General features: G+C 52.0%; 6 protein-coding genes across 6 annotated transcripts; 4 read left to right on the top strand and 2 right to left on the bottom strand.

The window, feature by feature from the left end:
* Window positions 1-348: 348 nt before the first annotated feature.
* J4E79_008932 (uncharacterized protein) lies at window positions 349-1,454 on the top strand (the record flags this gene model as incomplete). Its single annotated transcript, XM_049357784.1, has 3 exons — window positions 349-584; window positions 634-1,290; window positions 1,346-1,454. 3 exons carry the CDS (start codon window positions 349-351, stop codon window positions 1,452-1,454), a joined length of 1,002 nt encoding a protein of 333 aa, XP_049207823.1.
* A 94-nt stretch (window positions 1,455-1,548) lies between these two features.
* Window positions 1,549-2,595, bottom strand: QA3 (Quinate dehydrogenase; the record flags this gene model as incomplete). The annotated part of the gene is made up of 3 exons (XM_049357783.1): window positions 1,549-1,980; window positions 2,043-2,338; window positions 2,394-2,595. The coding sequence occupies 3 exons, from the start codon at window positions 2,593-2,595 to the stop codon at window positions 1,549-1,551; spliced, it is 930 nt and encodes a 309-aa protein (XP_049207822.1).
* An 802-nt stretch (window positions 2,596-3,397) lies between these two features.
* Window positions 3,398-5,154, top strand: J4E79_008930 (uncharacterized protein; the record flags this gene model as incomplete). The annotated part of the gene is made up of 4 exons (XM_049357782.1): window positions 3,398-3,715; window positions 3,770-3,978; window positions 4,035-4,576; window positions 4,631-5,154. 4 exons carry the CDS (start codon window positions 3,398-3,400, stop codon window positions 5,152-5,154), a joined length of 1,593 nt encoding a protein of 530 aa, XP_049207821.1.
* Window positions 5,155-6,547: 1,393 nt separating this feature from the next.
* On the top strand, window positions 6,548-7,645 carry QA4 (3-dehydroshikimate dehydratase; the record flags this gene model as incomplete). The annotated part of the gene is made up of 1 exon (XM_049357781.1): window positions 6,548-7,645. One exon carries the CDS (start codon window positions 6,548-6,550, stop codon window positions 7,643-7,645), a length of 1,098 nt encoding a protein of 365 aa, XP_049207820.1.
* Window positions 7,646-7,861: 216 nt separating this feature from the next.
* On the bottom strand, window positions 7,862-9,886 carry J4E79_008928 (uncharacterized protein; the record flags this gene model as incomplete). The annotated part of the gene is made up of 3 exons (XM_049357780.1): window positions 7,862-8,184; window positions 8,761-9,553; window positions 9,599-9,886. The coding sequence occupies 3 exons, from the start codon at window positions 9,884-9,886 to the stop codon at window positions 7,862-7,864; spliced, it is 1,404 nt and encodes a 467-aa protein (XP_049207819.1).
* Window positions 9,887-10,477: 591 nt separating this feature from the next.
* Window positions 10,478-13,054, top strand: J4E79_008927 (uncharacterized protein; the record flags this gene model as incomplete). Its single annotated transcript, XM_049357779.1, has 1 exon — window positions 10,478-13,054. The coding sequence occupies one exon, from the start codon at window positions 10,478-10,480 to the stop codon at window positions 13,052-13,054; it is 2,577 nt and encodes an 858-aa protein (XP_049207818.1).
* Between the last annotated feature and the right edge of the window lie 606 nt (window positions 13,055-13,660).

Below are 13,660 nucleotides of genomic sequence, written 5' to 3'. Positions count from 1 at the left end.
GATATCAGGAGTATATGGCCGCGACGAGATGCCTAAGGTAGTGTGTCTGTCGCGTTGCGTGGGTGGGCCCACCTTGACATGTTTCATTCCGAGGTTCCGACGACTATCGGAACGTAGGGAAGGGGAAAAGTCCTTACCCCCACCCCTAACGATCGGCCTTCTTGCCCTCAGTTGCGAGCATGACGTCCCACTTCCCTACATACAGCTATCAGGTCGCTTTCCGCTTCTAGCCGGTACGGTTCCAGACGGAGGTTTTGGGACGCGATTCGTTCCGGCGCGTGTCGGTCGCCATGGCGTTTCTTCTTAGCCAAACATCTACCTAACATGTACACAATACCCGCGATCAACATGATGGAAATATCGAGAAAAGAGCTGGATGAGATTTATGCGTTTGCTGTGCAGCTGGGACGGCAGGCGGGCAAGATGCTCATGGATGCTGCGCAACTGCGGATACAGGGTGGGAATGCGACAGGACAGGATGAACATGTTCAGAAGGAGAATGCTGTTGATCTGGTTACCGAGACGGATGAGGATGTTGAAGCGTTCATCAAGAAGGCGATAGCTGACAAGTACCCTCACCACAAGTATGTCCCTGACTGCACCTTCATAGCTACACACGTTAACATGCAGTAGATTCGTCGGCGAAGAATCCTACAGCAAAGGCTCATCACGCGACTACCTAATCGACAACGCTCCAACATGGTGTGTCGACCCGCTCGACGGAACCGTAAACTACATCCACCTCTTCCCCATGTTCTGCGTCAGCATCGCCTTCATCTACAAGTCCAAACCACTCATTGGCGTCATATACGCGCCGTTCACGAACCAATTTTTCTCTTCCTGCGCTGGTCGCGGCGCCTTCTTCAACGAAACCCAACGCCTCCCACTCGTCCGCAACCCCATACCACCTATGCCAGAGAAAGCGCCTAGCGGGTGTGTCTTTTCATGTGAATGGGGTAAAGATAGGAGGGATACGCCTGATGGCAATATGCATCGCAAGATTGAGAGTTTTGTCAACATGGCAGCCGAGATTGGGGGAAGGCAGGGAAGAGGAGGTATGGTACATGGAGTGAGAAGTTTAGGGAGTGCGACACTCGATCTGGCATATGTTGCTATGGGCTCGTTTGATATCTGGTGGGAGGGAGGCTGTTGGGAGTGGGATGTCGCGGCTGGCATTGCTATATTACAAGAAGCTGGAGGTTTAGTGACTACAGCAAATCCACCAGACGACTGGGCTGGCGCGCCTATAGAGGAAGTGAGGTTGGGAAGCCGGTTATATTTGGCTATCAGGTAAGTCGGTATTGCAGTAAACCAGAGCGAGGCGTATGCTAATGTTTCGTTACAGACCTGCGGGACCATCACCCACGGAGACAGGTCGACAGAGTCAAGAGAGGACAGTCCGCGAGGTATGGCGGCGGGTACGCAACCTAGACTACTCGCGGCCCGGAGCTTAGCGACTTGCAATTCTACCTTTTCCAAGTTGACTCACGACTTGCATATTCACTCGCGCCTCGCATGTCATGTGTGTATGTCCAATTCCATTAACATCTACAGCCTTGCTTCGTTCAACTTTCTGGCGATCGCCTCCTGCACCTGCACCACCGGCAGATCCGCTACGGCTTTCCCTGTCCAATACCGGTCTTGTTCCAGACCCTGATATATCAATGCCTCTGTCCCTAGCACAATCTGCCAATCATTCTGCTTTCCTACCTCCGCAATCTCCGTCCATGTCGTAGGGTGGTAGCACATCTCCAACAAAGCTCCCTTATGCGACTTCGCAAGGAAGCATTCGAGAACTTGCCGCGCCTCGATTTCGGCAGGTGTGACGGGCGTGAAGTTCGGTACGCAGGCTACGATCGCACCGACACCTTCGAGGCTCTTGGCTTGTGAGACGGAGGAGACGTGGACGAGGGAGTCGCCGTAGCCGCGGGCTGTGCATTCTTCGATTACGGCTGCGACTTCTGTGGGATCTCTGTTGATCTGGAGTGGTATTGTCAGCACCAACTTCCACCTTTCAGCAATGCGTTTGTCTGGTCACTCACAAGATATATGGCACTGGCCTTCATCCACTTCCTCAGCGCATACACGGCGCTTCTGGCTGCGCCGCCTCCACCGATCACTAACGCAGGTCTGTTCTCAAACTTCGCTGGATCCACGTTGTATGCAAATGCATCTCTTATTCCTATGACGTCGGTGTTGGTACCCATGTATAACCGGTTCCCTGAAGTGTCTTGTTGGATGAAGAGTGTGTTGACTGCGCCGACATCCCTGCCCTCTTCCGTAAGGCCGTCCAGGTGTTTTAGTATGGCGACCTTGTGAGGCATTGTGACTGAAGCGCCTGCACGTTTGTTAGTCATGTTTACCAATATGGTTGCTTGATGTATTGCGCATACCGTAGAATTGAGGATGCTTGATCAATTGCAGGAACAGACTCATGTCTCTTGACTCAAGAGGGTATTGAGCCCAGTTCAATCCAAGGTTGTCGTACACGGTCTTGTGTAGTAAAGGCGACATTGAGTGGGCGATCGGGTGACCAAAGAGGTAGCCATGGCGCTCGGTTTGCGAGACTTCGGGTATACTGGTTTCGGTAGACATGGTGGATGTGAATGTCGTGTGCTTAGGAGACGAGGATGAAGTTTGGGGAGGTTTGCCGTTCTGGTGACGCCTGATGCTCTTCCAGATATTGAATCCTCGGAAAGCGGGTATTCGGGGTAGAAGTCGAGCGCTCCATGATTACGTCCAACGCATGCGCCAGTACCCCAGATTCAGCGCGTTGGGGACCGGAAAAAGTCATGTCGCGCGTGGAGGAGACGCGAGTCAAGCGCGTGCAGGCTATGCGACGGTCCGGTGTGCGACTGACAGCTGCGTCCTTGTTCCAATCAGCGAAGATGCCCCGGCCACTAAACCTCGCGTGTAAATGCGTTTCCGGGCCCTGCACCATCACCAACCCTGTGGGTAATTCCTTCACTTCCCAACTAGGCATGACCGGCGCGAAAATCCAGGTCCCTAGGAACGGTCTGGGGTCGGCGAGAGCATGGTTCCTCTCCGCAATCGCACAATGTTCAATTCTTCCTGGGGGTGCTTAGCGATTCTTCCGGGCCAAGCTCAGCATCAACCTTTCTGCGAACTGGACGGCCAATGAGCACATGCGCAACTGCTTGACACCTTCATAGCTCATCTCCATGGGGTTTGTGGCGTTTTCTCCACATACTCCGCAAAACAGCACGTTGCCGGGTTCCTCTCGGTCGGGATATATAGGTGTAGGCCGATCTTCGTCCATTGAAGTACTCCTCATCTCGCCCCAGCTACGCCTACCTGTCTGGCTAGCAACCTTCATCGGTGCCATCTGAGTCCATCACTTTGGATTTTCTAAGGCACTTCGGATCACTACACCAACATGGGTCTCCTTACCATCGTCGAAGATCGACCAACACCAAAGGCGGTTTACAACTGGAGAGTCTACACAGCAGCATGTATTGCATCATGGGCAGCATGCATGATCGGCTACGACAGTGCCTTCATTGGCACGACTTTGGCCCTGCCATCCTTCGTTGAGGAATTCCGTTTCGCGGAAATGGACCCCGCCGAGTTGAATCTGACCAAGGCCAACATCGTCTCGGTGTACCAAGCTGGTGCATTCTTCGGAGCTTTTGGAGCGTATGCGTCCAGTCACTACATTGGCAGGAGGAAGTCGCTCATTCTCTGGGTACTCATTGTGAGTCACCCGAGTACTTTACAGGTATACTGAGACAAATACTGACATACCCAGTTCATTTTGGGTGCTGGCATGATGCTGGGTGCCAATGGCGACCGAGGCCTCGGTTTGATCATTGGTGGTCGTGTACTAGCAGGTCTGGGAGTTGGTGGATGCAGCAACATGGTTCCTATCTACATTTCCGAACTATCACCACCAGCTGTGCGCGGACGTCTGGTCGGCATCTACGAGCTCGGCTGGCAAATGGGAGGTCTCGTTGGATTGTAAGTCATGCAACCTGGATTCCGTTCAGGAGTAACGCGTACTAACACACTCATAGCTGGATCAACTACGGTCTTCAGGAGACGATGGAGCCTTCCCACAAGCAATGGATCATTCCGTTCGCTGTGCAACTCATTCCTGCCGGCTGCCTCTTGCTTGGCGCCTTCTGGATGCCGGAATCACCTCGATGGTGCCTGACCAAGGGAAAGCGCGAACAAGCACTGAAGGATCTATGCTGGATCCGTAACCTTCCCCAAGACCACACATATATCATGGAGGAGCTCGATGCCATAGATGCTCAGGTCGAACATGACAGAATCACGGTCGGACCTGGATTCTGGAAGCCGTTCCTTGCGCTCAAACAACGCAAGGTACAATACCGTATCTTCCTTGGTGGCATGCTGTTCCTTTGGCAGAACGGATCCGGTATCAACGCAATCAACTACTACTCTCCAACTGTCTTCAAGAGTCTCGGCGTCACGGAAGGCTTCCTTACCACTGGTATCTTTGGTGTTGTCAAGTGCGTTCTGACCTTTGTCTGGCTCATCTGGCTCATCGATCGTCTCGGCCGCACTAAGCTTCTCATGTTCGGCGCTCTGGGTAAGTCTTCAATCCACCAACAGGATACGAAACATTTACTGACTACTTAACCAGGTGGATCTTTGTGCATGTGGTACATCGCTGCCTACATCAAGATCGCCGACCCAACGAACAACAAGAACGCCTCGGGCGAACTCTCCTCCGGCGGTATCAGCGCAGTCTTCTTCTTCTACCTCTGGACCGCCTTTTACACTCCTTCGTGGAACGGTACCCCATGGGTCATCAACTCCGAGATGTACAGCCAACAGACGCGTTCCTTGGGTCAGGCATTCGCCGCGGCAAACAACTGGTTCTGGAACTTCATCATCTCTCGTTTCACCCCCCAGATGTTTGCCTCCATGGGCTACGGAGTATACATGTTCTTCGCATGCCTCATGTTGCTCTCTATACCTTTTGTCTTCTTCCTGATACCCGAGACAAAGGGAGTCCCACTTGAGCGCATGGACGAGCTCTTCACAATCAAGCCCGCTTTCAAGGCACATGGTATCCTTGTGGACAGGATGAAGGAGAATGAGGAAGTAAACTTGACGATCAGGGATGAGAAGGCAAGGGCAGATGAGCATACTGAGATGGCTTAAGTGTTTGTAGTCATACACCTGATACTCGTAGTCGCGTGCAAATGAAACTATATCATGATCAATGAGCATTACCTGTGAGTGCTTCGAATATTTGCCTTAATGACTGGATTGGTTGTGGTGTGCACTGTCCAGAACGTTGCAGGAATCGAAGACGGTTACAATAGCGATCTCTGAATGCTGCATGGGCACTTGCGTTTCAACACTGAATCAGGGCCTGAGTGGATTAGCAAGTTTCTAGTACAGCTGAGGTAGACTAATCAGTCAGGCCATCATAATACTTTTGGAGACCGCTCAGGGCGATAGGTACCTAGGTATGCTCACGAACGGCGAGTCCAACAAGCGATTCCAATGACGTCATAGCCCCTACAGCATAGAGGGCGGTTTGGCCTTCCGCGACGTGAGAGACAACGCCTTCACACGTGTCGGCTACGTCGGCTCGAAACCGCTAATCATTACCGGCAGGATGAACGCTTTCTCCACGGGCATTTGACCCCGAGCACGTGGTCGCGTAGAAGAGCAAGCGCTTTTAGCTTAGCTGTCAGGTCGGTGCGGACTCTGCTTTCGCGCTGGTCGTTGATGATGTATTATTGCAGTTGCTTAAATTCCAAGGTTGTACAGCCGGACAGTTTCGCACGCCCGGGTCACTGAAGGCGTCGGATCTTTCTTGTCGAAAGAGTGGTTGTACATACGTCAACCAGCCGATCACATATTTGCCAAAAACCACCGGCGTCCAAAACTGCCCGCTGTGCTGCAGACTCATGCAGCATTGACATCTAGCTGGTGTACACAAACTTGTGTATTATTACAGCGTGTGGTTCACTAGAACGTTTAGAAACTGTCAAAGAGTACTTCTCAGATGCTTTCCTATAGCGCGCCTTGGCTTGGGGATGCAAGAGTGATTCGGCCCATTTTTCGATCGGGAGCCGATGACCGAAGTGGCGCGGTGCACCTGGGCACGGGTGTGAGCTCTTTTCCGCCCGGCTAGCGCCGAACCCCCATCTGCACCACCAAGATGTCACCAGGCTGGGCTTGCCTACTGCTTGCCACGGCACATCACGGTTGCGTAAGGAGTGTGTTTCATTTTCCAACATTACTCCGGGATGGCGAGCGACAAGTGCTCGTCGCGCGTGATTGGACGAGGAAGGTTCAATGCGTATGTGCATGGTAGGAAACGGTCGTGCAGGATGCGTTGATTAGGATATCGGTGGGTTATGAACGGCCTTGAATGTACGCCAGCTGCTTATAGATGTCTTATCAGCTTCACAGGTATGACTGCTAGCCTCTTAGTATTCATACTGTAGTTCCACCTTCACAATACCATACTGCATATTACATCCGCCTCCATTTCTATCTTCTATCCTCCATATTCTATCTCCTATCTTCTATCAGCATTATGCCGTGCCGCCCAGGTATCTCCTCCATGTCGCTAGGCCGATGCTACGCTGGCCACAGCCTCGAACACAAACTCTCCATGGCGGCGAAACACGGACTAGAGGGCATCGAGCTCTTCTACGAGGACCTAGTCGATCACGCCGGGTCCGACAAGCCATCCGACCTACTGGCTGGCGCTGCCTCAGTCTACGATCTTTGCTCTTCCCTGGGCCTGGAGATCATATGTCTGCAGCCTTTCATGCACTATGAGGGTCTCTTGGACAGGAAGCGACACGCTGAGCGGGTCGAAGAGATGAAGCTTTGGATGCAGCTAGCGCATGTCCTCCGAACAGACATAGTCCAAGTCCCTTCGTCGTTTCTACCCCCCAACCAGACATCCTCCGATACAGACCTCATCGTCAGTGACCTTCGAGAGATTGCAGACCTTGGGCTGCAACAGACACCAATCATCCGATTCGCATACGAAAGCCTAAGCTGGGGAACACACGTTGACAAATGGGAAGTGTGCTGGGATATCGTACAACGTGTTGATCGATCGAACTTTGGCATCTGCCTGGACAGCTTCAACATCCTGGGCAGAATATATGCAGACCCTACCGCCGAATCTGGAAAGGTCGTAGGAGCTGATCAGGCAGTTCGCGACTCGATACAACGACTGGTTGCCCAGATCAAACCCCACAAAGAGAAGATATTCTTCATCCAGATTGTCGACGCCGAGCGTCTCGCACGACCGTTGCTTCCCGGTCATCCCTTCTACAACGCCGAACAGCCAGCTCGCATGTCTTGGAGCAGGAACTGCAGGCTGTTCTATGGCGAGACTAGTCGTGGAGCATACTTGCCCGTGAAAGATGTCACACGTGCCATCATAAAGGACATCGGATTTGAGGGCTGGGTCAGCATGGAGTTATTCAATCGAGTCATGAACAGAGAGGACAAGGGGGTCGTTGAAGAACTGGCACAGCGCGCTGCGGCCGCGTGGCATGCCATGTGCCATGATTTGCAGCTTGGTACGGGTGCGGTGTATGATACATTGGCGTCTATGGAGAGACCGCGAAACGAAATAAGCAATGTGGGACAAGCCGAGTATGCGCGGCTATGAGGTGGATGCTGATGTGGTTGTTTTATTCAATTTCCAGTGCTTTCCTGTGCTTCTTATCGTTTGACAGTCTATATGTAGAAGATACCCAACAATCAAGCATCGTTCCTTAATGCGACGCCCAGAATGATGAAGGCAAACGTCTTGACTCTGCTATTCTGGACTTCTTGGGTAGCGAGGTATTGCCTGCTTTTTGAGCTCAACAGCCTGCAGTCGGGCTCAACCAGCATCGTAGAAAGTGTTGAGCGGGAATTGAGGAGACTCTTCGCTGTTATCTACGCCTAGGTTCGATGCAGTAGGCATGAAACGGCCAGTATCAGCCGCCAATAGATCGGCCATGCTTACTTCCGATGAAAATCCGAGGTTCTCCATAAACTGCGGTTGGTTTTGTAATTTCTTGGCACCATGCTTTGAAGCGAAGTCGTCCAGGAAACTTCCCAAATCACCCGAGACTAAAGCATTATAAGGATCATGGGGGTCGAATATCGGGCCGTTCATTCCAAAATCGAATAGATTGGGTTCGAATGGTTGCAGACTGTGACCTGCATGGCTAACGTTCATATTTGGATGGACCATAGTAGACTGGTTGGGCGGTTGCTGGTACCGATCGGTGAACGGACCGCTATTTTGTGAGACGAGAGACTGCGGAGAGGTCTGAACGGTTCCAGAATCTTCCGAAGACGCGTCTCTTAAAGTGACCGATATCGATCGCAAACCCGATGATGCTCTCTCCGAGGTCGCTTGTGATGAATGGCCAAGAGCAGCAAATAACTCGTGAATTCGAGTATGTGTCGGTTGATCCAGAGTCAGACTATTAGTGCTTCTCTTGATACTTTGTAATAAGCAGGTGATGACAGCTGGCATTCTTGTGACCCCAAGCTGCTGTTGTAGGATGTTTAACATATCCAAGATCTGCTGAAGCCACGCCTGAGATGGAACGAGAGTGAACGCAGTGACGAGATAAGTGAATCGGAGAAGCAATGCAGGTGGGGTCGGTGGCGTAGAAGGTGGATCTTTCCGAATGTAATCGAGTTTTGGTGGTAACGCTGACTTCCACATCTCAAGTCGGCCAATCATCTCATGTAGAAAGTTTGGCGCTGTCCGCTCCATAGACGTACATCGTAGAATGTCAACCAGTTCCATGAGAGCGTTGAAAGTGCTCAAAGCGAGTGTCGGAGAGTTTGACAGACGTGATGGACCAAGATTGAGATGGCCACCCCATGGCTGCCATTCTTCCATGCCATCTTCCTCTATCTTGCCCATCCACGAAATATCGGCCCTGTCGAGGTACGGGCGCCGTTTAAGATGTAAGGCCAAAAGACTGTCGAGCACAAAGCAACTCGAGATAACATGCTTGAGCCGAAGTGTAACAGCATCTGGCGATTCTGCAAGCATGAGGGCTAGTCGTAAAGCACCGCCGACAAGATGCCAAGCAGCATCGAATAATTTCCCATGAATGTTGAACAATGCTAGGTTGAGAAGGGCCTTGACATGCCCGAGTTCGAATTTGCCTAGCTCATTGGGGATAAGTTGCCTCGCGATGTCGTAAAGTCTTCCGGACGGCCATGGATGATAGCTTTCTCCTGCGAGACTCGCGTCATCATGCGTAGAGCCGACTGCAAATACACTCCACATCTCTGCGTAACTTCCCGAGTTGGACATATCGCTTGACAGAGCCAAACCTTGTTCCGCATAAGAGTACGAGAGTTTGAGGATCTCAAGCTTGTCCGCGATGGGCAACCAGCATTGTGTATACGTGCAGTATATCTCGATCAACCTCCAGCAGTCTGTAGGCAGGGGGGTAAGGGTAGAAGAGCCTGCAGATTGCTGCAGACGCGGAGAATGAAGGTCCGGTAATGGAGGTGGGCGCATAGTCTGCGGCATGTAGTTCGTGTCACTTTGCCATGATATCTGCATAAGTCAGCACTCATCAAGATAGTCACATAGGGCTAGTACCGAATGCTGAGACTGAGCTTTTGGTGTCATCTGGAGAAGCGTGGCATCTTCAGTGTCCACCTCACTGTCTTCGTCTGAACTTGGCGGCCTGTCTTCGCTTGCTCCTATCTGCTCTCCAGACAATGCTTTGGTGACATCTCGACAAAACCTGCTCTTGGTCCAGCTCTTGTGTAAACGATTCGAGTCTTTAGTACCCCTCGCTAGCAAGACCGTATTCTCCTGGGCCAGTTGCTCGTGTACTGAAGTCTCAATCTCAGCGTGCTGTTGGAAAATGAAGGCCAGTGTCATTTCAAGACTGCGTATGTAGCCGGGCTGGAGCCCTCGCTTCTTCGGGTTTGACGTGTATGTACACGTGCGCTTGGCATCCAGACAGGGAGAGCAGCTGGGCTGGTTCGCGTCACATTTCTCGCGAGCATTGCGACACTGATCGCAAGCTCTTGATACCCGAAACCGTTTTACCGGTATGTCTTGTGTGGCCTGGCGGCGTTTCTCCTGGGTTTGCAAAGACATTCGTTCGGCAGCGATCGTTCGCCGTCGCACAAAGAACACGACAACGCCTCATAGAGCCTTACCGAAAGAGCAGATTGGTGATCACCCAGATATGGGGTGGTCGAGCATCTTGCTAAAGAAGCCATCGAGCTTACCTAGTGAGGCACTGGAGAAAGCCGGGGAAGCGTCTGCACACCAGGATAAAGTTTTATCCCCGTGGAAAAGCGGGGCGCATCGCTATCACGTGTTTCGCTAAGGCACTCGTCGCTGCCAACTGCGGCACCATGTTCTGCTTCATGTTGTTGACATCTGGGAACTACATTTTTCATATTTCAAGTCCCGTAAACAATGGCGTCCATGACGGTTGGTGCGAAGCGTTCATTTGCTGCAATGAACACGGAAACCGGAACGATGGACGGGCGAGCTTCGCTGCCAACACCATCTCCGCCGGCATCCAAACAGCGAAGTCTACCGAATTCGGCAAGGTCAACACCAGCACCCACTCAGTACGAATGCCGAAGAATGTTTGACTCCCGGGCGTCTATCGTGCTCATTGGCATGCATGGCACAGGAAAAGCAACATTGGCAATGATGGCTTCAGTAGCCTGTCAGCGCAGGGTCATCGACATGGAGAGTGTCTTCCACACTGCAACAGGCTTCTCGACCGCTGCGTATCGTAAACAGTTTGGATCTTCGAATCGTAGTCTCCGGCAGGAGGAGATTCTACGCGACACATTACAGAACCACAGCAGAGGCGCCATTATCGTCTGCAACGGAGGATTTCCGCTGGATAGCAGTAGCCAAGCTCTACTGCATGAATTTTCGGCATCGCACCCAGTAATACACATTACACGAGACGTGCGCGATGTACGCGAATACTTAGACACGGACGAATCCAAAGTTCGAGAGTTGCTTGCTCTCAGTACTCCGGTTTTCCGGCGATGCTCCAACTACGAGTTCTACAACATATCCGAAACGAACGCAGCTCACCTCTCGGTTGCACCTGCACACCAGCCGTCCGTGCCAGCATTCCTGACGCTAAAACGAGCGGAAAGAACTTTCTTCAAGTTTTTGGCACTTATCCTATCTCCCACGAATACCCGCAGAAAGATCAAGAGTGACGCGCCCACGCTCGACCCTGGTCACTTCCCATTATCGTATGTCGATTTGGAGCTTAGGAATTACACATGCGCCGTTCAGGTTGAACTATCAGATCTTACGCCTGAAGAAGTCGACATTGAAGAGCTGGAATTTGGCTGTGACGCATTCGAGATAGTCGTTGAACCCGCACAGCTTACAGCGGATCACGCGGAGAACATAAGCAAGAGTATATTCAGAGTGCGAAGGAGTACCGTGACCCCGATAATGTTTCACACGATGCCTCTTTCAGCACATTCAGGCCGTTCCACAACGTCCTACCTGGCAAATTTGTGGTACGGTCTGCGAATGGCACCTGAGTTCGCCACTGTGGATCTTACCATGGACGAGGAGCTGATCCGCGCAATCGTTGCGTCGAGGGGCTCGACCAAGATAATCGGCCACCTTCACGCAGCCATGGACTGGTACGATGTATTCTGGCTCGAGAAATACGATACAGCAATGCGATTGGGCTGCAGCCTGGTACGCTTTACCCGGCCAGCGAACTTCATGGACGATAACGCCGCCATTCAATCATTCCGCAACACTATATACGCCAAGTCACCGAGAATACCCATAATATGTTATAACACCGGACGCGCTGGCCGGCGTTCTGCTTGCTTCAACCAGGTTCTGACCCCTGTGATACCAGAAAAGCTACGAAAGAGCGCAGATTTTGAGACCAGAGCACAAAGAAACCCAGAAACGTCATGGCTTACTGTGACAGAAGCTACGCATATTCTATATGCTTCGTTTACATATGACCCTATGGAGTTTTACATCATCGGTGCCGCCGCGGGATACAGTCTTAGCCCTGCTATGCACAATGCGGCATATCGAGCGTGTGGTATGCCTCACCACTTTGACCGCCTCCAAACTGCGACACTGGACGAAAACATACGGGAGTTGATACGACGGCCAAACTTTGGCGGCACTGCAGTCAGCCAGCCATTTAAAGTGGATGCGGTTGCTCTCTCTCACGCGCTAAGTCGCCACGCGCGAGCGATTGGAGCAGTCAACACGCTTCTGCCAATTCGCCATCTCAACGAGGACGGCAGCATTCCCGATGCGGACGGGGTTGAGCTTTACCAGGAACGCAACCAGTCCGGGCCTGTCAAAGCACTCTTTGGCGACAATACAGATTGGATAGGCATTCGGTCTTGTATACGACGAGGTCTGTCTCCTGCCAACGCTGTTCGGCCAACGACCACCTCTAGCCTGGTCATCGGGTCAGGAGGTATGGCTAGGGCGGCGATCTATGCCATGCTACAGCTTGGCATCAAGAACATCGTAATCTTCAACCGAACAATCAAGAACGCACAGAAGCTAGTCAGCTACTTCTCTGCACTGGCTGCAAGCCCATCCGCAGCCAAGCTCTTTCCATCGTTCGTCCAGGGTTCTCAACCCACTTTTCGCATACTCGAGTCGAGGGACGACCCCTGGCCAAAAGATCTCCGCGCACCGACAGTCATTGTATCATGTATACCTACGCATCCTGTAGGGGATGAACCATCGCCTGATTTTACGCTGCCCACTCAATGGATGCAGTCTCCTTCTGGAGGTGTAGTGATAGAACTAGCTTACCGAACGCTCAATACGCCACTGACAAGACAAGTTCGCGAAGAAGCGTCAGCATCATGGATCTGCTTGGATGGCCTTGATCTGTTGCCTGAACAAGGTTTCGCTCAATTCGAACTTTTCACGGGCAAGAGAGCTCCGCGCAGGATTATGCGCGAAGAAGTGTTGAAATGCTGGACCGACGAACAAGGACACTCGAATCCTAACATGGTCCGCACGCGGCTCGAAGCGATGGATGAGCAAGAGCCTTGAAGGCAGGATTGCGGGACAGCTGATGTATGCACGCTTCGACTACGCTGCATGTTCACGGGTACATAAGTTGTTCAGAGTACGTTCATCAGCGCGACGCAGTTTCATTGGCCTAGCTACCTACACTGGTCTTTTCTCAGTACAAATATCAGAGTCGCATGTTGAATGCGATGATCAAGAAAACGACAGCACAGAACCGATCCTCACTTCCACTTTGAATCTCCTTGAGAGATTCTGAAAAGACAGCCTCAACGACTCTTCTAAGGCTATTATCCGCTCAACCGCAGAACGCCTTGATGGTTCTGAAGCTGGCAATATCCACACAGACGTTTCCGGCGTAAACCTGCTGTTCGCGACCGTCGCAGCTCCCGGATTCGTAAATGAAGACTGCATTAAACACGTCGTGTCAGCTTTCGTCGCCTTGTACCTAGCTCATGGTGAAATCGAAATACATACCACGGCAGCTATCAGCTATAGCATTGACATCCATCGAGTTCTGGGGCAATGAGTAACAGCCTCCGTCAGGATTGGCGTACCGGGTGCCCTGGTTGGCCCGGCATTGGGCATCGCTAGAGAACAAGGTGAAGGTGACGGCTGCGTCTACGAGGG

The sequence above is a fragment of the Alternaria viburni genome, assembly GCF_023758015.1.
Source record: "Alternaria viburni strain BMP 2772 chromosome Unknown scaffold_22, whole genome shotgun sequence".
Lineage (NCBI taxonomy): Eukaryota > Fungi > Ascomycota > Dothideomycetes > Pleosporales > Pleosporaceae > Alternaria > Alternaria viburni.
Note: the sequence above shows the minus strand (reverse complement) of the source record. Positions and strands in the feature narration are given on the sequence as shown.